This window comes from Lactuca saligna, chromosome 2 (genome assembly GCF_052625555.1).
Source record: "Lactuca saligna cultivar CGN05327 chromosome 2, ASM5262555v1, whole genome shotgun sequence".
Classification (NCBI taxonomy): Eukaryota; Viridiplantae; Streptophyta; class Magnoliopsida; order Asterales; family Asteraceae; genus Lactuca; species Lactuca saligna.
The window spans coordinates 112,356,550-112,379,137 of NC_136418.1; the positions used below are offsets into that span (position 1 = coordinate 112,356,550).

General features: G+C 32.1%; 1 protein-coding gene across 1 annotated transcript; it reads left to right on the plus strand.

Moving 5' to 3' along the window:
- LOC145029991 (uncharacterized) lies at nt 1-16,959 on the plus strand. Its single transcript, XM_078978435.1, has 2 exons — nt 1-522; nt 16,951-16,959. Exons 1-2 carry the CDS (start codon nt 1-3, stop codon nt 16,957-16,959), a joined length of 531 nt encoding a protein of 176 aa, XP_078834561.1.
- Nucleotides 16,960-22,588: the final 5,629 nt, after the last annotated feature.

Below are 22,588 nucleotides of genomic sequence, written 5' to 3' on the forward strand. Positions count from 1 at the left end.
ATGGCTAACGGAAAGAAAGAGAGGACTAACAACGTATTCATAGGATGCACTCTCACTCTAAACGACTATTCCTTTCCCATCAACTTTATGTTTGTCTCTATAAAAAGCTTTGACATCATCATCGACATGGATCGATTGAGCCCCAATCGTGCTGATATTCTTTGCTACAAAAAAGCCATTCGCCTCAATCTGCCAAATGTTGAAGCCCTCGTTATCTGTGGCGACAGACTTAGCACAAACCTTCGCATCATCTTGTGCATCAAAGCTCAAAAATACATGCGAAAGGAGCATAACGCATTCCTAGATCATGTAGTTAATGAAAAACAAGAAGTTAAAGACCTCAAGAGCATCCTCAAAGTCTGTAACTTCCCTGATATTTTCCCCGAGGATCTTCCAGGAGTTCCTCCCGAACATCAAGTCGAGTTTCTAATCGAATTGATACCTGGAGCTACCCCCATAGATAAATCCCCACACCGTCTAGCATTGGCAGAGATGCAAGAATTATCCAGACTGCTGAACAAAGTACTTATCAAGAGATTCATTAGACCAAGCTTCTCACCCTAGGGAGCACCGGTCTTGTTCGTGAAGAAGAAGGATGGATCTTTCCGGATGTGCATACACTATCGCGAGCTCAACAAAAACACTATTAAAAATTGCTACCCACTACCCAGAATAGACGACATCTTCGATAAACTACAATGAGCAAGCTAATTTTCAATGATATACCTAAGATCAGGGTACCATCAATTACGAGTTCAGGAAAGTGATGTCCCTAAGACAGCTTCCTGAACCCGATAAGGTCACTACGAGTTTGTAGTGACGCCCTTTTGTCTAACCAACGCACCCGCCGTACTCACCTCACGATTCTGGCAGTCCCTACTGAAGACTCTTGGAACTAAGTTGGACATAAGCACAACCTATCATCCTCAAAATGATGGGCAAAGTGAGAGAACCACTCAAACTCTAGAGGAAATGCTGAGATCTTGTATGATCGACTTTGGTAAAGCACGTGACACCCATTTTCCACTGATCGAGTTTTCATATAACAACAACTATCACACTAGCATCAAGGCTGCTCCATTCGAATCCCTCTATTTCCATAAGTGTAGATCCCCTCTATGCTGGGCTAAGGTGGGTGACACATAGCTAACTAAAAAGAAAGTTCCTGATAGCACTCTCACTGGCCCAGAGATCATCCGAGAAACCACTGAAAAGATCATACAAATCCGAGAACGGTTGAAAGCCTCTAGAGATAAAAAAAAAGAGCTACGCATACAAAAGACAAAAAACTTTGGAGTTCCAGGTTGGTGACCACCTTCTGTTGAAGGTCTCACCTTGGAAAGGCATGATACGCTTCAGAAAGCGTGGACAGCTAAATCCGAGGTACATTGGGCCATTCGAGATCCTCGCTAGGATTGGCCCCATAGCTTGTAAACTCCGTTTACCACAAGAACTTAACAGGATACATCCCATCTTCTACGTATCAAATCTAAAGAAGTGTCTATCTGATGAGACTCTTGTGATTCCTCTCGATGAAATCAAAATAAATGAGAGTCTTAACTTCGTGGAAGAACTAGTAGAGATCATGGATAGGGAAGTCAAATGAATGAAACAAAGTCACATACAGACAGTGAAGGTTCGTTGGAATGCCAAGCTGAGACTTGAATTCACTTGGGAGCAAGAAGACCAGATGCAAAAAAGTACCTGCATCTCTTCCTTAGTCCATAATGTATTCTCTATAGAAAGAATTCCAGGATAAAATTCCCTCTAACGGGGGGATGATGTTGTTGGATTAGTGTCTAAGTCCATAACTAAAATTGGTATATACTTGACCCGACCCGGCATGGTCCATTTGTGTTGCATGCCATCGAAACATTTGGGGTAGACCTTTTAATTAGAAGAAGATATTTGTGACATATTAATATATTATAAGTTCTAATTTATTATTATGAAATCATATTATTTAATTAGTATTGATCAAGAATTAATTTGAAATTAATTTAGTGATAAAAAAGAGACTAATTAAATATATGGGGATTGATTATGTAAATCATTGATTCTTATATAGGTGGGCTTATGATCCAAGATTCCTTATGTTGGGCTAAACTCATGAACTGATCCATGGAAACTCCATGGAGGTTAAAACCCATGGAGCATAAGGAATGGGTAAAGTCATGGGTTACATGGTGTAACCATAATGTGCATACTATATAAAGACCCCATTAGTTGGTGAAATGGGCGCTAGTGCATAATATAGAGGGCAAGCCAATTTCTACGCACTCATATCTTCTCTCATGGTTATTCCAAGATGTGCATGATGTTGTGTGAACCATTTGAGGTGTCACACTTGGGTCACTAGGCTCTTGAGTTCCACGGAATCAAGCACCAACAAAGAGGTATGTAATTCTACTTAGTTTTATATGACTTGTACTTCATAATATGATAGTTAGGATAATACCTTGGAAAATTGATATTTGCATGTATAATTGAGAAAATATAGATCGAAGGTATTTAGGATTGCATGTACACCATAGGAGTGTTAGAATGATCAAAACCCAACAGTGGTATCAAAGCCTAGGCTTGTTTTCACTTATACTTGATGCAAATTGCTAAAAAAACGAAGAATTGCGATGTATGGACAGGGGACTCGACGAGTCCATGAAGGGACTCGAAAAGTCCAAGGCAGGGTTCATCCGACTCGCCGAGTTGGTTCATGCACTCGACGAGTTGGACCCCCAAACAACATATCTTCGAGTTTTGGTGTTGGAATTGGTCTAGAATCATTACCTTTGACTGTTTTGGAGTTATAAAACATGTTTTTAATGTGATAATGATTATGTTAAACCAATTTCAATGCTATAATCAAAGTTTCAAGTTTATATATGTTTATGTAATTCTTGAAAAATTGTTGATTATGAATGTTCATGCTTATGAGTTTTAGTTAGATCAGAGGAATTATGTGCAAATTGTTTTGTTAGTATAATTCTTTATCTTGATGAGATTATATGGACTCCATAGCTAGTCCTCAAGTTATGGATTACCAAAATTTTTTGTGTTACCTTGTTTATGAGTTGATTTAGATTAGTAAAAAAATTATGTGTTAGTTGTTTTCAATCCATATTGATTTAAAAGAAGTTGATAAAATATGCTTTTGTAACTTGTCTTCAAGTTATATGAAATGTCATATTTATGAATCTTAAAACTCATAATTATTGCCATGGGTTACACAAAATGAAGAGTCTTATTCATTAAATTGTTTTATGACTCCATAACTTGTCCTCGGTTACACAAAATGAAGAGTCTTATTCATTAAATTGTTTTTATGACTCCATAACTTGTCCTTAAGTTGTGGATGTTTAAGAGTCACTTCTTTAAAAGTGTTATTAAATAATAAGAAGTTACATAAAATGAAGAGTTTTCATTTTAATGTACATTAAACTCATTAATTTTGAATATGAAAGGTTTTAAATAGTTTCAAAACTTTCCCTCATTTTTGGAATTTGTAAAGTTTTACACACATTAATGCTTTAATTCAAAACTCTAGAATTTTAAAAGTTAAAATTCAAACTTTATGGACTCTATTAAATTAATTAAAGTGTTTAATTAAAGGAGTTAATAATTCCATAATGACATGGTTTAAGTTTTATTAAATTAAGAGTATAGTTTATTTAATAAGATTAAACCACCAAGTATTTTAAATGTGTAAAATACACCCTTATACTATTATATATATATATATATATATATATATATATATATATATATATATATATATATATATATATATATATATATATATATATATATATATATATATATAAGAGTAAAGTCAATGTTACCGTTAGTAGGCCTTATTCACGAAGCCAGTCTCTAAGAGGGGGGGGGGGGTATAAGGTTACTGCCTATAAAATGGCAGTTTAATGGGTGTCCACTCTCACCCACCGCTTACTTGATTGGTGGAGGGTCGTTAGCCGAATGGGTAGGATAGGACTATAATTCTCCCTTCATTAAAAGTATAATGATAAATACTAAGTAACTAAACACTTATAAATTCCCAATCTTAATTACTTAGGAAAATGTGAATAGGTGCTAACCCATGAATTGCACTTTCCACCTTTTTAAGTCATTAGTAGAGCGTGTGTGGTTATTCAACACACTAACCTGGGACTGACCAAGTGTGGAAAAGAGTAACTTAAATTTATCATAGATCAATGGAGCGTGTGTGGTTAAACGGTACATCGATTAGGTGATAAATATTAAGGGTACCAAGTATATTTGCATGGTTATTCACACCTTGTTTGTGATCTCGACATTCCATTCACAAACTTGAGAGGACACAATTGAGATTTAAACATGTCATTGAAAGTTCAATGTATCTCAAAATATCTAGGAGTTTCAAATCCAATCAAAAACTAATTATATTTCATTTTTTCGTGGTGGAAATTAGTAAATCGTCATTTACCTAGCTTCAACTATTTTATAACTTGGATTACGGAATCCCTCTTCCAGTTATAAGTAGGTTGTTGGGTCCTAGCGTTAATATTTCATATTGGGTGTTATATTAAGGACTTTAAATCAACTAACTTGAATTTCTCCCTTATAGATGTCTCCTTCAGACAACTATGGTGTTCCTAAATCTTTAGGTACAAGCTTCCTAATGAAGATGATATCCCAAAAGCCAATCAAGGTGAAAGATCAATCCCTTTGTTGTGCATTAGTGGGACTAGAAATCATACTTAACTTCCTCTACCTCCTCCAGTTATTCTCCCTATCCCACAGGATCAAATACTTGAAAAGTTCAAGGTCACTCAATCCTTATTGGCAAGCTGGGAGAGTCGGGTGTCGAAGTCTCGAGGTAGCTGGTTGTTGACTTGGTTCTTCAGTCACACCCTAATGACAGATCACGACATGAACCTTAATGGTCTTACCTATTTGCTTGATGATGCTGAATCAACAATGATTTGGAGCATTGGTAAAGCAAATTAAATTGGAAGATCTACTTCACAAATCTATTTGGACATTAACAATGATGACATTGGAAGTCCCGAAAAACTTTCTCTTCCCAATTGAAAGGGATCAGCCATGGTCAAGTCATTTGACCTAATGGTAAGGAGAAAGTCTAAGTCTGTGATAGTCTTGTATACCATTTCCAAAGAGTCCATATATTTCTTTTGCCAATAAAATAGACATTGGTTGTGAAGCTGCCCAATTTACCTGAATCTTGATAAGGAAGGTAAATTCAAAAAGTTTGACTTTGCTTTGGGTAAACTACATTATCTAACTCTATTAAGTCTCTTTTTGAGATTCTTAATACATGATGTAATGTAATTACATTTTGATGTTTTGTAAGAATCAAAGGAAGCTTAAAGTATGATTATGCTGATTCTGATCGTGAAGATGAATTTTGATAGCATGGTCCGATGATCAAAATTTTGAGCTGCTTCATAAGAGTTATGATATATATATATATATATATATATATATATATATATATATATATATATATATATATATATATATATATTGTTTAGGAATAGACAACAAAATGTTTTTCATATGTATTTGCATTGTAAGGATAATTTTTTCCTTATTTTTTTTTAATAAAAGAAAATTTTGTTTTATTTATTTGAAGTATCCTTACAATGGAATTTATGAAAAAAATTGTTGTTTATATGTTTCCATTGATAACCAATATTGGTAAATGGATTTGATTCTTTCATTTGTGGTAGTGTCATAATTTACCAAATAAGGAAAGATTCTCAACACCTAAGTTTCAGTTGGATAAAAACTTGAAGTGATGCAAATGTATTGTATGATGAATGAGAAATTGTCATCTTTGGGAAATTAAGACTAATTCCTTGTTAACATGTACATGTGAATTAGGTGAAGGACTAAAGGATTGCATGCACTTGGTTGTGTGCTGGTCAGGTCCACCACAAAGGTTGATAAGATCATTCGTTATGATTTACTAAAGTTTAGTAAATATGGTTATGCTTACAAGTTTAAGAGTAATTCTAAAACATTGGAAAGGTTTCAATGTATGACAAAACGGATAAGAAGAATCAAATAAGGAAGGAAGATAAAAGTTTCTCAAATATGAAGAGATGGGAGAGTACTTGAGTATCTTGTTTTATGATTATCTTAGTGATTATAAAACCATATCACAATTGATCCTCTAAGGACACCTTAGTCTATTTGTTTGGCTAAGGAGAGGAGTCATGAATTGTTGAAATGGCTAAATCAAAAGATAAATTATACTTCGTCCAAAAATCAAATCTTAGAGTCATACTCCAAGATTGAGCCTTGAGTGACATAATTTTAACAAAGGTTTCTAAAACTTGTCAAATGTAAGAGTAACATGTTTCTTACTCTTGTACATTTGAAATTGGAAAGTTGTGATGTTTTGGATAAAACAAAGACCAACTAAGACCAATTGTGAGAATTGTTTATCTTGATAAGAATCCACAATAACTCTTGAATATTTGTTTTGTTAAGGAATGGTTCTTGATAAGAGAATATCATATGTTAAGAGGACAGTGGGAGTCTTAAAGATCTTGGAGAAGTTTCAAGGGCTAGTCAAGAATAAAACCTGTTGTTTAATCACTAGTACACAACTTGAGGTTTGTAACCCATTGTATTGACATAATTTATTTTTGTGCCCATTCCAGTTTAAGTTGAGTATGCTTGTGAGTTCTATTAGTTCTCAATTATTTGCATAACAACCTGGAAGCATTGGTAGGCACTTGTGCTACCCGGTGGCAAGAAAATGAGATTGGGCAAGTTCAGTCCATATGAGTTTGGATTTGTCACTAACCTTGTCTTATGATTATGGTTTTGACAAATTCACATGGATAGGAACACTTACACCATAAAAAAAAAAATTCTAAGTGCTATAAGGTTTCTCTCCGGTTCATGAAAATGATGGTGAGGAAAATCTTCCACTAAGTAGATTTTAAGTAGATAACAATTGTGATATTTGCATTCTCAAAGTCATTAGTGGAGCGCGTATGGTTAACCGGCACACTAGCATGGACTTGTGAGAATGGCAGAAGGTCTAAACATTATGATTATGGAATATCATTTTGTAATTGTTTAGACAAACGTGTGAGCTATCTAAGGAAAGGTGTATGATTTTGATAAAGTCTTATCAAAGCATCTCGTATCATAAATTAGAACGTCAATAAAGTATCGATTTCAAGAAGTCCAACTGATTTCTGGATACATGTCAGAGCTAGTGTGAGCATAAGTGTTATGCAAATAATCATCATGTTAGTGGGAGCATGTCACACCCCGAACCGTCAGAACAGATGGCGAAAACGTCTGGGGGCGGGTGACGTCATGCATAGTACCAAAACAATCGTATCATAGCAATCAAAGTAAACACAACCATTACATTACAATACGAATATTTACATCTGTTTGAAAACATAGTTTTTATACATCAAAAGTAGCAAAAGAATAAAGACGAGACTCCAAAATGCTCCGTCTTCTCCAAAAGTTGGCAAAGGTACCTGTTACCTGTCTATCGTTGTCCTGAGAATACAAGCGGTTTTGAAAACGTATCAGCATAAAGCTGGTGAGTTCATAAGCATGTTTTTGTATTGAAAACTAGTCACTAAATTTGTATAAAGGATTTCTTTTCATTGTAAGTAAAATATTGTTTGTATCGACACCATAGTTAATCACCAGTAAGTAAGATGTGTTACGTTTGAAAACCCTGGCTACCAGCACTAGGTGGTGTAAGTTCTGTTCGAAAACCCTAGCTTTCACCAGTATGAAAGGTAGTTTTGTTACATAAAATAAAACCAAAGGTTGGATCCCTGGAATAGCCTCTAGTGTAGTAAGTAGGTAATCTTATTAATTAAAATAAAACTATTGAAAAAGGAAATCCCGTAAACAAAGGTTAGTTGATACTATTGTGAGTTCGTATAACCATGCTAATATAACTGATGACCTCCATGACGTTTCTTTAGGCGTTAGATGTTACAAAATTTGTCACCCTAGGCATGCCTGCCTAACTGTATCTAACAGTTCATGTGTGGGATTGTCGGTCCTGAATAGATCTATTCACAAATTTCACACTCTCCCTCTAGGAGACTCTGGTTATACTAAAAGTAGAGGATTTACCAGTACCCTGAAGGGTACTATGAATAAGGTCTCACAATCCGGTCTTAAGTAGTTTACATGTTGTTTTGTTGTTCTCGTATTCGAAATCGTTTGTGTATGGTGTAGAGTATAAATAATTATATGCAAAATAATTATTTAGTAAGATACTCTTGTTATCTGAATGTAATATGGATAAACTAAATATGTCGTAGTTTATGTGTTTGAATCTGTAAAACTGGTAAAGAATTCCCCAAACTATACCTATTATAGTTTGACTGGTAGGTTATGTTCATGTATTGTTCTGAAAACTATGCAATTATGTTTAGAAAGCATCCCTTATGCTCCGTATATTACAAAAGGGATAATTTATTTAAAAGTTTGATGTAAAACCGTAGTAATTGCATCAGTTTTTAACTTGTGAAAACCTTTATGTTTGGCTTGTATTTCCCCCTTGAAAAACGTTATAAAAACTTATAAAAGCGTAGGGGTATGAACTCACAGTTGTTTGGATGAAAACGATGGAAATGGACAATCCTTAAGTTGATGTACGGTGCACTTAACGGAATCCTAATATCAAATAAATACACATATGTATCTAAATTAGCGATTTCGTTAGATAAGGTATTAGATAAATACTTGGTTTCGATTAAGGAATGTTACTGGGACATGGTTGGATCGAGGAAAACAGTATTTTCTCCACGAAAGAGCTGTTTACGGCCGTAAAGGGGGTTTATGGCCGTGAACAAGATTTGCGGCCGTGAATGGAGTTTACGGTCGTGAACTATGTTTGCGGGTTTTGAAGATCTGGTGGATTACGACCGTAAACTCAAGAACAAGAGTGCTAGTTTTCGACTAAAAAGTATTCCAGAGGCTCCCAAACGACCTCAAATGACAATGTCTGGCGTTTTTCGAGTGAAAGGAGGGCTTTATGGAGTTTTCGGTCAAGAGGTTCAGAGAGAAAAAGTGGGTGTTTTCAGCCAAGAAGGTTCAAATGAGGGTGGGGGTACTATATTTATAGGCTTGGGGTGTGGTAGGTGGTGGGGTCCACCTGGAACCGACCATAAACTCGTCTTGGCTGTGAACTCGGTGTTTTTTAAGGAATCGTAAGTTTTTCCCACGATTTTTGGTTTTCCGACTCATATGTAATTATAATAATAACCTTAGTTAATTTACTTAACCCAAGAAGTTGACGGAAAATTTAATAAAATTAAATTTTTATTAACGGAGGTGGGTTAAAATAACGGAAGAAATTTCGGTTTGTAGCAGAGCATGATTGTTATGTTAAGTGTTGTAAGTTAGCAATGTTAATTATAGAAAACAAAAGTTTCAATTTGGGTTTGAAAAGTTGTTTTACTATAATTAAGGGAGAGGATTTTATACTTAATTCCGATTCTACAAGCTTAGATTGAGATTTTAATTATAGAAAACAAAAGTTTCAATTCGGGTTTGAAAAGTTAGCAATGTTATGTTTGAATGGTTCAACATAAGGAAATTCTATATATGTTGCATTCTCAAAATTGGATTATGATTACGCCATCCCTCTTCATAGTTCGAATTGTGAGAACATGGAAAATAAAATGGAATAGAACCAGACATGACTAAAATGATTAAACAATTGTCGAGGACAATCTGAGATTTGCCAAAGATTGGTTGATCGTGGACAATTGGAAGTATAATGTAAACTTTAGAAAGGACCATATTGACGTATTCTGAAAAGAGGAAACTCTTGTTCTGAAGTGATAGTCAAAATGGTAACATAGAATTGTTTCCATAGGTGGAAGTTATTCTCTGAATCTGTGCAAGATTAGAAAACTTAATGCAAATAAGGATGTTTAAAGGAATGTACTTTGAATATGAGACTTCATTTCCATGGAATTGATACCCATTGGAATACTTTGTAATGTCTGTTGCCAAGTCTTTGTGACTTTTGTGCATAGTCATTACAAGAGAATCATTGCATATAAGTTTAGAATCTAACAGATTACAACAAATGGAAAGAGTTTGGTTTTCTTACATTTACAAAAGGGATTCAGATTGTGAATTGAGCATCACTGGAGCCGTGTTCAATTGATCTATTTCACAAAAGAAAGGACCATAGGTAAACATAGTATGCATGCTTGGTGCATGACATGACTATTGTTTCATTTCAAGTATTAAGTTGATAAATTGAAAAAATGAATAATGAGTAATCAATATGGTGCTTAGATAAAAGGGTTTTTATTGACACTCAAGAGTTTGGGAGCATATAGGATTAAGTATTAGTCTTGTGTTTCATTTTGCATGTTTTGACTTCTAGAATAACTAGGTCGTTTTTCCTGAATGACTAAGTTATTCAAACCATCCACAGTCAGTCATATGTTCGAAGTAGATATGAATCAAGACTGTCATGAATCTGGCTTGTAAGATTTGTCTAATGTGCATTAGACATAGCAATGGTTGCTACAACATTCATGAGTGCTCATAAGTTCTGAGTATTGGAGTAAACCCACGCTCATTTAAACCACTTCCTGGATTTTATCATGAGTGAATCATGAGACGATAATATCTTATATTCTTCAAACCTAGAGATATTAGTTGTTGACTATGAGTTGGTTATACATTGATTGCATGAAAATGCATTGGTAATTCGATGTTATAAAACGTGCCTTTTTGTATGATTCAACAAGTATTCAGTACAAGCATATGAGTTGAAGTTTATCCATTCCTTTTACCCTTAAAGGGATAAAAGCGATATTTGTGCCTCTCGATGATTTAGTGATGACACCCATAAGTGCTTGGCCAAGCCTGGACTGATTTGATTTGTTCAATTAGTCGGTCGTCATAAATCAGACATCGGGAAACAAAAAATGGACAGAGAGAATGATTATAATCCATGTCTCAGTCCATATGATATCTAGATAGGAGGAATATATGATCACTTATCTAATGGACACGTCATTAATTTGTTCAGAGTTCGGCAACAGCTTTTATAAGCTACGATTGCTGGTCAGGTTGTGAAGTTATACTTGCAATAATAGTTATTCGAATTATCCATGTGGGAGACTATTGGATTAGTGTCTAAGTTTATAGCTATAATTGGTATATACGTGACCCGAACCAACATGGTCCATTTGCGTTGCATGACATCAAAACATTTGGGTAGACCTTTTAATGAGAAGAAGATATTTGTGATATATTAATATATTATAAGCTCTAATATAGTATTTTGAAATCATATTATTTAATAAGTATTGATCAAGAATTAATTTGGAATTAATTTAGTGATAAAAAAGACACTAATTAAATATATGGGGATTGATTATGTAAATCATTGATTCTTATATATGTGGGCTTATGATCCAAGATTCCTTATGTTGGGCTAAACCCATGAAGTTATCCATGGATACTCCATGGAGTTTAAAACCTAGGGAGCATATGGAATGGGTAAAGTCATGGGTTACATGGTGTGACCCTAATGTACACACTATATAAAGACCCCATTAGTTGGTGAAATAGGCACTAGTGCATAATATAGAGGGCAAACCAATTTCTATGCATTCATATCTTCTCTCATGGTTATTCCAAGATGTTCATGATGTTGTGTGAATCATTTGAGGTGTCACACTTGGGGCACTAGGCTCTTGAGCTCCATGGAATCAAGCACCAACAAAGAGGTATGTAATTCTACTAGTTTTATATGACATGTACTTCATAATATGCTAGTTAGGATAATACCTTGGAAAATTGATATTTTCATGTATAATAGAGAAAACATAGATCCAAGGTATTTAGGATTGCATGTACACCATAGGAGTGTTAGAATGCTCAAAACCTAACAGATGTGACAACCCGTTATTTTGGAATCAATAATAGTCTAACACTACCATTCTATACAAACAAACCATAACCTAACTTGTTGTTATAAGAAACTTAGATGCCTTGAGTGCACGATTCACTTGATAATATCATATGATTAAATCAAAGCTTACACTAGATCAAACAAAGGGTTGCACTTATACATACCTAAACCTAGTACTTAGTTTGAATTATGATAATATAAAGGGTTAAATGTTGTATTTAATTCATGAAATCCTAATTTAGAAACAAGACTGAATTCCCTTAAAGGAGCATAAGTAAGACCGAATTCCATAAATGGTGTAAGTATGGACCGAATTTCCTTTTACTTTTTGACCTAGACAATCGAACACCCTCAAGTTGTTGACTTTAGGACCGATTTTAGGGTGAATTCGGTCATGAAGGAACGAATTCTCAAAGCTAAGGCCCATTAAGGACCGAATTCTCAAGGTTTTGGCCCAATCAGGTCGAATACTCTCCAATATATATGTGTGTTAGGCCGATTTCTCAATTCATTTCTCTCTTTTGCTGCCCAACTCTTCATAAAGATTGTATCCAGATCTTCATATCATCTTGAAACATCCAACCGAGTTCATCAAACCACATTCAAATCTTCAAATATTCAGAGTCTCACCAAGAACACTATCATACGGAGTCCATCCAATCTCCCCACTAAAAACTCCAATTCCACCGAAAACACCCTTCCCCTTTTATCTCAAATATTCCAAATTAATTTGTAAGCATTATTTACTTAATTAATTATTCAATTCACTATTTAAATTAATTAATTATTAATTTGAATACGACGATGAATACAATTGTTTTTAAGGTAACGTTATTTCCGCGTACGCTTACCCGAGGATCGTTTCTACAACACGTTAAATTCCGACGTCAACACACATATAAGTTGAGTTCATACCCCTACACTTTAATGTTTTTAATGTTTTTAGGGGGGAATACAAGTAAAACACAAGGGCTATTGTGTTATGCAAATATTTCTAATTATTTTACAAACCTTTGCAATTGATTCAAAACGAGCTTTTGCTACAGTTCCTAAAAATATTATATATATATATATATATATATATATATATATATATATATATATATATATATATATATAAACCCTTTTGTATTATATTGAGTATAAGGGCAATCACTTATAAAATTAAATTGCAAATGCTTTTTTTATTTCTCCATGAAACATATATTTATACTATAGTCGATATAGTTGAAATTGTACACTATTTTACTAAGTACGATAGACGAAACAAGAACGGACAATCAAACTATAATTGGTATAGTTTGAGAATCACTACTCTAGTACATTGGTACCTACACACTCTAATAAAATAATTATTAAAGTATAATTATTTTACCCTAGAAGATACTTTAATATGAGCCAATACACACTATTTTCTAATACAAGAACACTACGACACTACAACACTACACGTAAACTAGTTGATACAGGGTTGTGAGGTACTACTTCACTAGTATCCATTAGGGTATGAAACTAAGTCCTATAAATTATAAACAAAGTCTCCTGGATAGAGTGCATGAAATTTGTGTATAGATCTATTTGGGACTGATAATCCCACACCTAAACTGCTAGCTACAATTAGACATGCATGCCTGGGGGTGCCAAATGTCATAATAGTGACGCCTGAAGAACGTCGTAGAGGCCACTAGGTCATATTAGCATGATTATATGAAACTCACAACAGTATAACTAAAACATTTGTTTACAGGATTAACACTACTTCAATGGTTTTATTTTCATTAATAAAACTATGGTACACTACTTTACACTATAACTGGTAATAACCAGGCATTCATACATGGTTTTTATGCAAACTCTAGTATGGTACACTACTCAACCCTACAGTTGGTAAATATCAGGTTTTCATACTAAGGTTTTATACAAACACTGTTAGAGTACACTACCTTCACTACAACTGGTGGTTTCCAGGAATACCTACAAGGGTTTTCATACAAATACAGATACAATACACTATTTTTCTAACACAGAGTACACTAATAGAGTGTACAAACACAAGAGACATTCATGACTACACTATCTTCATTATATAAAATATTGTATTTTCTTGAGAAATTCACTAGTATTTTCAAAGTACAAAGACAAGTTTTCCGGCACTAAAACATTCTTATGAACTCACTAACTTAAATGTCAATACACTTCCAAAATCACTAGTATTCTCAGGGAACTGATAAAACAGGTACACTTGCAAGATTTTGAGAAACGGAGCTTTCTAGAGTCATGTATTTATGCTTTTGTTATACATTTTGATATCACACAAGCTATGTATTGAACAGATGTAAATGCTCTACTTTATCAATGTAAGGGTTGTGTTGCTTTGATTTCTATTATACAATTGTTGTGATACTGTACATGACATCCCCTGCCCCTGAATGTTTCTGCCGTTCTGGTTTGGTGGTGTGACAAAATCTTAGAAGGTTTGGGAGTAATTAGGAGAAGAGAAGTGGAGAGGTGTGAAGAAAATGGGAGATTTGAGCCTTTATTTATAGGTTGAGTTCGATGCGAACACTAGGAGTTCAAGATCCGAACACGGGGTGTTCCTTAGCTGAAAATTAGGCATTCGTGGCCAAGTGTCACCATCTGGTGGCAAGCTGTGGTGAGGAAGCAATGGCTCAGATCGTGCTACATGTTGCTTCCTAGTTATTCCAAAAACTAACATCCATAACTTTTGCATACGAGCTACGTTTTTGACGTTCTTTATATCCACACATAGGTAGCGATGGGATCTACAACTTTCCTTTTGACTCAATTGTCTACTTCTCGACCGATTTTAAATTTAATAGTATGAGAAGATTACACTATTAATGACCGTGTAAAATTCATAACTTCTACATACAGACTACCTTTTCTACTATCTATTTATGGTTGAAATCCTATTAATGAGATCTTCAATTCTCATTTAGGTTGTGTCAGCTAAGAATCGATCAATCTAAAATTCGAATTTCGGGTTGTGCATTGATCTAAATCTTAGAAAAATCATAACTTCCTCTTACGAAGTCAGATTTGGACGTTCGTTTTATGCACGCTTTTGGTTTAACGTATACTACGATTTTTGTTTAGATCACTAAGGCTAAAAATTATTTTATCGCAAAGTCACTTTTTACAATTCTTGGTGTCATGCTGGTTTTGCCGTAAAACATCGGTGGGTCGTAACTTATTCATTATAAATCAGATTTTGGCGCTCTTAATATTTACATAACCCTTGTGAATAACTTGGTTAAAATTAGTTACTCGAAATAATATTCAATCAAAACATCATTTTTGACGCTTATTGTCTCTAAATTGACTAGTCCGAATCTGCGAGCGTTACATCTTTAAAGTTACCATATTTATTAATTAGATGTAGTTTCAGCCAACAAATCAAAAGCCCGAAATTTAGAATTCAATTATATTATGAGACATTACACACATACTTTTATAACTATAGATCTTTTACCAAATAAGACATAATTAATGTTGGCTACATCATTTATATTAATTGTGCAGAAAAAAATTAATTTTGAGCCTTTTTAACTATTTATTCAAATGACAAGGATTCCATCATAAGTTTGTGAATCTTTTTAATCTCAACATCTTGCCTCACTTCTTATTGATTTTCCAATGGCTCCAAACATCCCATGGTATTATAATTTGGTTCATAATAACCAATAAGGATCATTTATTTTTTATTTTCAAAATTAATGTCAATTTCATTTATAAGGTAAACTAATTTGAACATTTATGTAAATTTGATAATGCAAATAGATCATTTCATAGTTGATGTAAATACATAATCATACTTTTCAACATATAAAGATGATATAGGAAGTGAAATGACCACATAGAATTTCATGATTACCAGAATAATTTATTGTAAATAATAGTAAACTATGGATGATACTTCAACAATATTTTTTTTATTAAAAGTGCTTACTAATTCCTCATTTCATGATTACTATAGTGATTTGGTTGCCAATGTGGGACTAACCTAGCTATTAGAGACTTTGAATCTTAGATTAAAGGTTTTGAGTTTTAATCCGTACGTTGACGAATTTTACTAACTTGGTGATACTAACTTGTAACCACTAACCAATCATTAAAAAAATAAAGTGATTTTGGTTGAAGTTATTGTAAAGTATGGTTTCCTTATTTCAGTTAAATCCTATTGAATATATCGTTTTAAAATTTGTTAATGTTTAATCCTTAGTTTTAATATTTCTTTTTTAAATCAACACGTATAATACACAGGTTTTTAACGGAAGTAGATATGATATTATGAATGCTCCATTAAGTTCTTCTTATATTTGGTTAAATTGCAAAATCCTAAGATTAACGAAAAATATGAGGATAAGTGTTCAAATATCTGATATTGAAGAAACAACAATATTTGCAAACTAGTTATTAGATATAAAAAAAAGAAAAAAGAAAAAATGATAACAATATAATTATTGATATTCCAGCTAAGCTTCTCATTAATGATTATTTTGATTATATCGGTTCATTAGTTAAATACTCTATTTATTTTGAAAATTAACTTAAAAAAATGTTTAATATTTACATCTCGATATTTAACTTTTTTTAATCAAACCGTTTAGTACATGGATTTTACATATAATTAAATAATATATTAAATATACTAACTCACGCTTAAGCACGTTTATAGTTCTAAGTTAATAATAAAACAATTAATAATAATATATTAAATATCTTAAATAAATTATATAATGTATGAATCAATTTCTCTTATGTGGGGTGGTTTATGGTTCGGTTACAAATGTCCAAATCGATTTTTTCGGTTTAAAAAAAAAAAAATCCAAAACCACAACTTATGGCTTGGCTTTTGTTTTGGTTTTATTGGTTTTTGGTTTCGATTTTTGCTCACATCCACTTGATGTTGTCCAAAAGATTTGGTATTTTTTTTTTTTTTTTTTTTTTTTTTTTTTTTTTTTTTTTTTTGAATATTTGTTCAGGTTTGGTAATTCAATTTTTTTAGAAATTAATGTTAAGGAATTAATATTTTCTTTAAAAAACATGTTATTGAAATCACCAATATTACAATATATCCAATTTGAAGCATGTTTTGAAATCAAGGAATTATTATTATTATTATTATTGTTATTATTATTATTTTTTTGCACTAGGGTGCATTCAAAATTCAAGTTGAGTATGAAAATAAGCCTTTGGATGCTATAGTTTAAAATAGCTTAAAAATCTTTATTTTTATGTGAGCCTTTGGCTTTAACATATATTGAGTTTCCAAAGTGTATAATAAATTAATATAAACCAAAGTTATTGACAACAAATACATTGTCCGTTAGTGATAAGAATTTATAAGAAACAATGCTATAGGCCCGCAACTTACAACTATCATTACCTAAAGAACGAATCCTCAGCTATTTTGGACCGCAGTCAATTTGTTTCACAGTTGTAATTCGATATCTTTTGTTTTTATTATTTCTCAAGAAATAATTTCTAAATATGCCGTTGATTAACCAATATTTAATCTTTCTTACATGTCGTTTTCAATACCAGTGTCAACATTTAAGGTTTGTAGCGTAAGTTCTTTACAATGTTTCAAACAAATAAACGAGGTTGGTTAATATATTATCTAATTATAGCAACATCATAGATACAAATATATGAGATATACCTAACCTTATTTTTAAATGAGCATATATATATATATATATATATATATATATATATATATATATATATATATATATATATATATATATATATATATATATATATATATATATATATATATATATATATATATATATAGGGTTATGTTATTTTGTTTTTAGTAACTATTGTATGCCAGAATGCACAGATCTGGACCATCAGATGGAATATAATCAACGGTCATGATCTGAGGTTCTATGATAGTAGAATATGATAACATATACCGTATAATCACATAAATTCCAGCATAAGGGCATTTTAGTCAATTAACCTATATTAAAAAAGGAAATTTTCGGATTTTTAGGGATAATTAATTCCTTTATTTTTAAAAATCTGAATATTTTTAAATAATTCAAAATTAAAAATTCGATTTTATTCTGTCAGAATGTTAGAATGTTAACCATAAACTAGTAAATATATTTTTCGATTTTATTCTGTCAGAATGATAGAATGCCAACCATAAACTAGTAAATACATTCTAAAAAGAATACACAAAATCAATTCTTGAACTAACAATATACCAAATAATTACATTGTATGATTGTGATTCATTGAATAATAACAACATTTTGAAAGAAAAAAGAAAAAAAAACATCACAATCTAACAAAAACACTAATCTATTCTGATAGAATATTATACATTGTAACATAACACATTCCGGTATAATACACTCTCATTCTCTATGTTTTCTTCCTTCTCCACATCAATGTTAGTCTTTTTAAAACCTAAATCCACAAAGAAAACATAATCAAGATTCAAAAATTAAAAAATTCAATGCATTCTAAGAGAATAAAAGCTATAAATTCTGACAGAATGTACTTGTTGTTGACAATTATTCTCAAACATTCTAATAGAATACATTTATATAAAATAAATTCTAATAGAATACATTACATAATTCAAGAACTGTGATTGTATATAGAATTCAATAGCTGTGATTGAATCATCAACACACATGCATTCATTCCTAGTCATGAATTCAAGAAACAAACATACATTTACATTATCGATTTAGAAATATGAACACCAATTTTGACTTTTTCGAAACAAAATCCAACTTATGACTGTGAAGTGCAAAAATAAACCATTGAAGATATCGAATTTAATAAGATGATGAACACAATATCGATCTTGAAAAAAAATCGAGAGAAAATCAATCTCGATTGAGGTAAATAATTTCCGGTTATATCCCCTAATTGTTGGATTAACGGATCAAAGAAAGAAGAACAGGAGGCTGCCGGAGGATACCTCCATCCAAGTACCTGCAATCGTCGGGATTTCCTCACCGTTTCTCGCTTCTCATTCGTATTCATAGACCCCACAACAGCGCCATTGCTCCTTCGCATCCCCTTCTTCAGCCTCATCGACCCCAGAATCCATCATTGATTGTGAGACGAGAGTATGTGCTCCCCTTTGGATCCGTCGATTGTAGAAGAAGTAGAATCGGTGATGGTGATGGTGTTGATGTCGATGATGAAGTGTTCGGCCGCAAGCATATCTAGATCAAATATATTTAGTTTAATTCCTTAATTGAATGATTAGTTTATTTCCTTAATTGAATGATTTCAATTAAATAATTTCCTTAAATAAAAGTACAAAAGGTCCAAAATACCCTTTAATGATTTATTTAATTATTTATTATTTCTTGAATTGTCATTGGTGCATTTAGGCACACAATAGTTGCTAAAAACATTTGAACCTAGCTCTCTCTCTCTCTCTGTGTATATATATATATATATATATATATATATATATATATATATATATATATATATATATATATATATATATATATATTTGTATCTAGGATGTTGCATTTCATTTATAAGTCATTTAAAAAAAAATTTAGATTTTTGCATTTCATTTATAAACATATCCATGATTTACCAAATGATATCCAATAATATGACCCAACTTTAAAAATCTCAGGAAGATATGAATAATTTTTAACTAGTTTGAAAGAAACCAATATAATTCGCGTGTAGTTTAATACAATAGGATTCGAAGAAGTCTACTTTAGTTTTTGGAGACTACACATCAAAAGAGATCTAGCTACATGAATGTAAGAGCCTTAACCTTAGTCCAACCAATGAAATATATTATATTAAAGTTTTATACTTCTTTTGAATAAAAAATATTAAGGGTGTGAATTGTAAAATGATCCATTTCATTCTAAACATAAATTCATAATGAATGAAATAATTTACATGTTGAGACATGTAGATTAAAGATTAAAGACAATATTTTTTTGAATAGATCAAATTCCATTTTAATCTTCATAATGAATTCCTTTTTCATTAGGTTTGTATATTAATAATTCTTTTATTATCTTAATTAATTAGTTACTTCCAATTTAAACGAACAATTTATTTTAAAATCATATATTGTTACATTTTATTACCATTTTTAGTATTTTGCTAATTATTCATATTTTATAACTTATTTCCCTAGTCTAAAACAAAATCCTAGTTTCGTCACTGTATATGAAAATGTTTTATATTCATATTACATTAAATAGTAAATGACATTGACTATGGGAAAATGTTCTTATATGATTATGTTTTACTAGAGAAATTATATTAAACTAGCAATGTGCTAGTAAAAGAAGAATATTATAACGAAGAAAGAGCTAGAATTAAGTTTTGTAGAAATTTCACTAGTAAAAACATAGACATTATTTCAAAATAAAACAAACTCGTCATTGTTGTTTTATTTTGAAATAATGGCATGAAATGCCCATTGTTACATTTTGAAATAATAGCATGAAAGACCCAAACTCATCATTTGGTTATGTCAAAAATGTTGTATATCTTCGGTTTTGCATCCTAGAAAGCAAAGTGTTGTAGAAATTTCAAATTACCCATATGGTTGTAAGAACCACTACATCCAAACATTGTTATTGAATTTGGTTTAGTGCAGTATTTCATTCCATGATAACCATTCACTAATCGTTCCACTTGTAGCAGCAAAAAACCAAAAACTCATCCAGCATCAATACTTCTTTTATTACCAGTTGGTTGTAATGTAATCACAACATAAATTCTCACTACAAATCACACTCACTCTCAATACATCAAAACCTCACTACAACTATTCAATCTACCTTAGTTACTCCTAATCTAAAACAATGACAAGAACAATAAATAGAAAAGACCAGAGAAACTCTAATCGTAGAGAAAGAAACCCTAGACGACAATGAAAGAACTAGAGAGTTGTGTGTGAAAATACGATGAAAAATGATTAAACTGCACAGACGATCATATTTTATCTCAACTATTAGAACCGGTAAAAACCCTATTCGTGTACGAATATTATCCACCCACATACAATCCAGACACGACATACATGTTTCTCTCAACTTCTCTTAAAGCAACCAATAATCCAGGAAAAATAACAACTTGTCACTTTCTACCCTCTATAACAAATAACTTCAAACAATAAATCCAACAAACCAAACTAAGCCCTTTCTCTTTAAATACATATCATAATAAAACAACAATGATGAGTTGGGGGTATTTCATCCCATTATTTCAATAACCTCTCAAACTTATCATTGGAAAAAACAATTTATTTTTTAATGGAATGGTCGAACCAGACCATTCGACTACAAAGAAATCATGTGCTGATGACAACAAAGCTTTACTTAAAATATTAACAACAATTTGATCTGGATCAATTTTAACAACATAAACCAAACCTTTTGAAACATTTCCTCTAATAAAATCACTATCAGCATCAACATGTTTTGCCTTTTCATAAAAAACACGATTTAAAACCAACTTGATAGCATATTTATTATAAAAAAAAATTAGATCATGAATAAAATCATGAATTCCCAAATCAAATTATACTTTTAAAATCCAAATAATTTTATATGTAATAGAACTAAGTGCACAATACTCTAATTCAGTAGAAGAGCGAGAAACCATATCATGTTTCTTACTTTTTTGCAAAATCATAGAATTTCCTAGAAAAACAAAACAATCTATAACAGGTATTTGATAAGATAGGCACTTGGCTTAGTTAATAACTACATAAGATTTTAAAGCAAAACCCTATAACTTTATAACACTGATTCCTTTATCGGGATTACATTTCAAAAGTAAGTAAACAAAGAGCAATATTAAGATGCAATTTAAAAGGACCGAGCATATTGAAACATCCAAAAAATCTTAGCAAATTTAAACTTTTCAAAACAACCCATTTACTCAAAAAGTGTTTACATATCCATTGTTTCCAAAAAATATTATTTAAAATCGGAGTCTCTGAAGATCCAATCAACATAAAACCGAGGATGTGTACGGTCATGCATTCACCTTGTCATGGCCCTCGAAAGTACCTAAAACAAAACTAAAATTGTAAGCCAACTCTGACTGGGTTTCCGTCAAAGTACCACCACATAAACATAACAAATAACAACATCCATACAGAGTCTTCAGCATGACTGGACATGCTTACCGGGCCTAAAGCCTATCTGGATTGTTCTCTAGGTCTTCAGCTATCATACCTCGAAACCGATGGCGGAAATATTCCAGGGTGGAGGACGTCATGTAAAGTATCACAACCAATGTACATAGCAAGCATAGTAAACATAACCATTACATTACATAGAAATATTTACATTTGTTTGAAAGCAAGTGATACATGTTTTATATATACATCAGTATAACAAAAGTAAAGACGAGACTTCTATATGCTCCGTCTTCTCCAAAAGAACGCGGGATACCTGTCTAATGAGAAGGTGAGAATACAAGCAGTTTTAAAAATATCAGCATAAAGCTAGTGAGTTTATAAGCATATTTTGTAAGGAAAACTGGTTATTTAATCTTGTGAAAAATACTTCATTTCCTTTGATAAGGAATGCTGTAATATCGAAAACCATTGTTACTGAGTTATGAAATACAATGCATGTTTTCCCC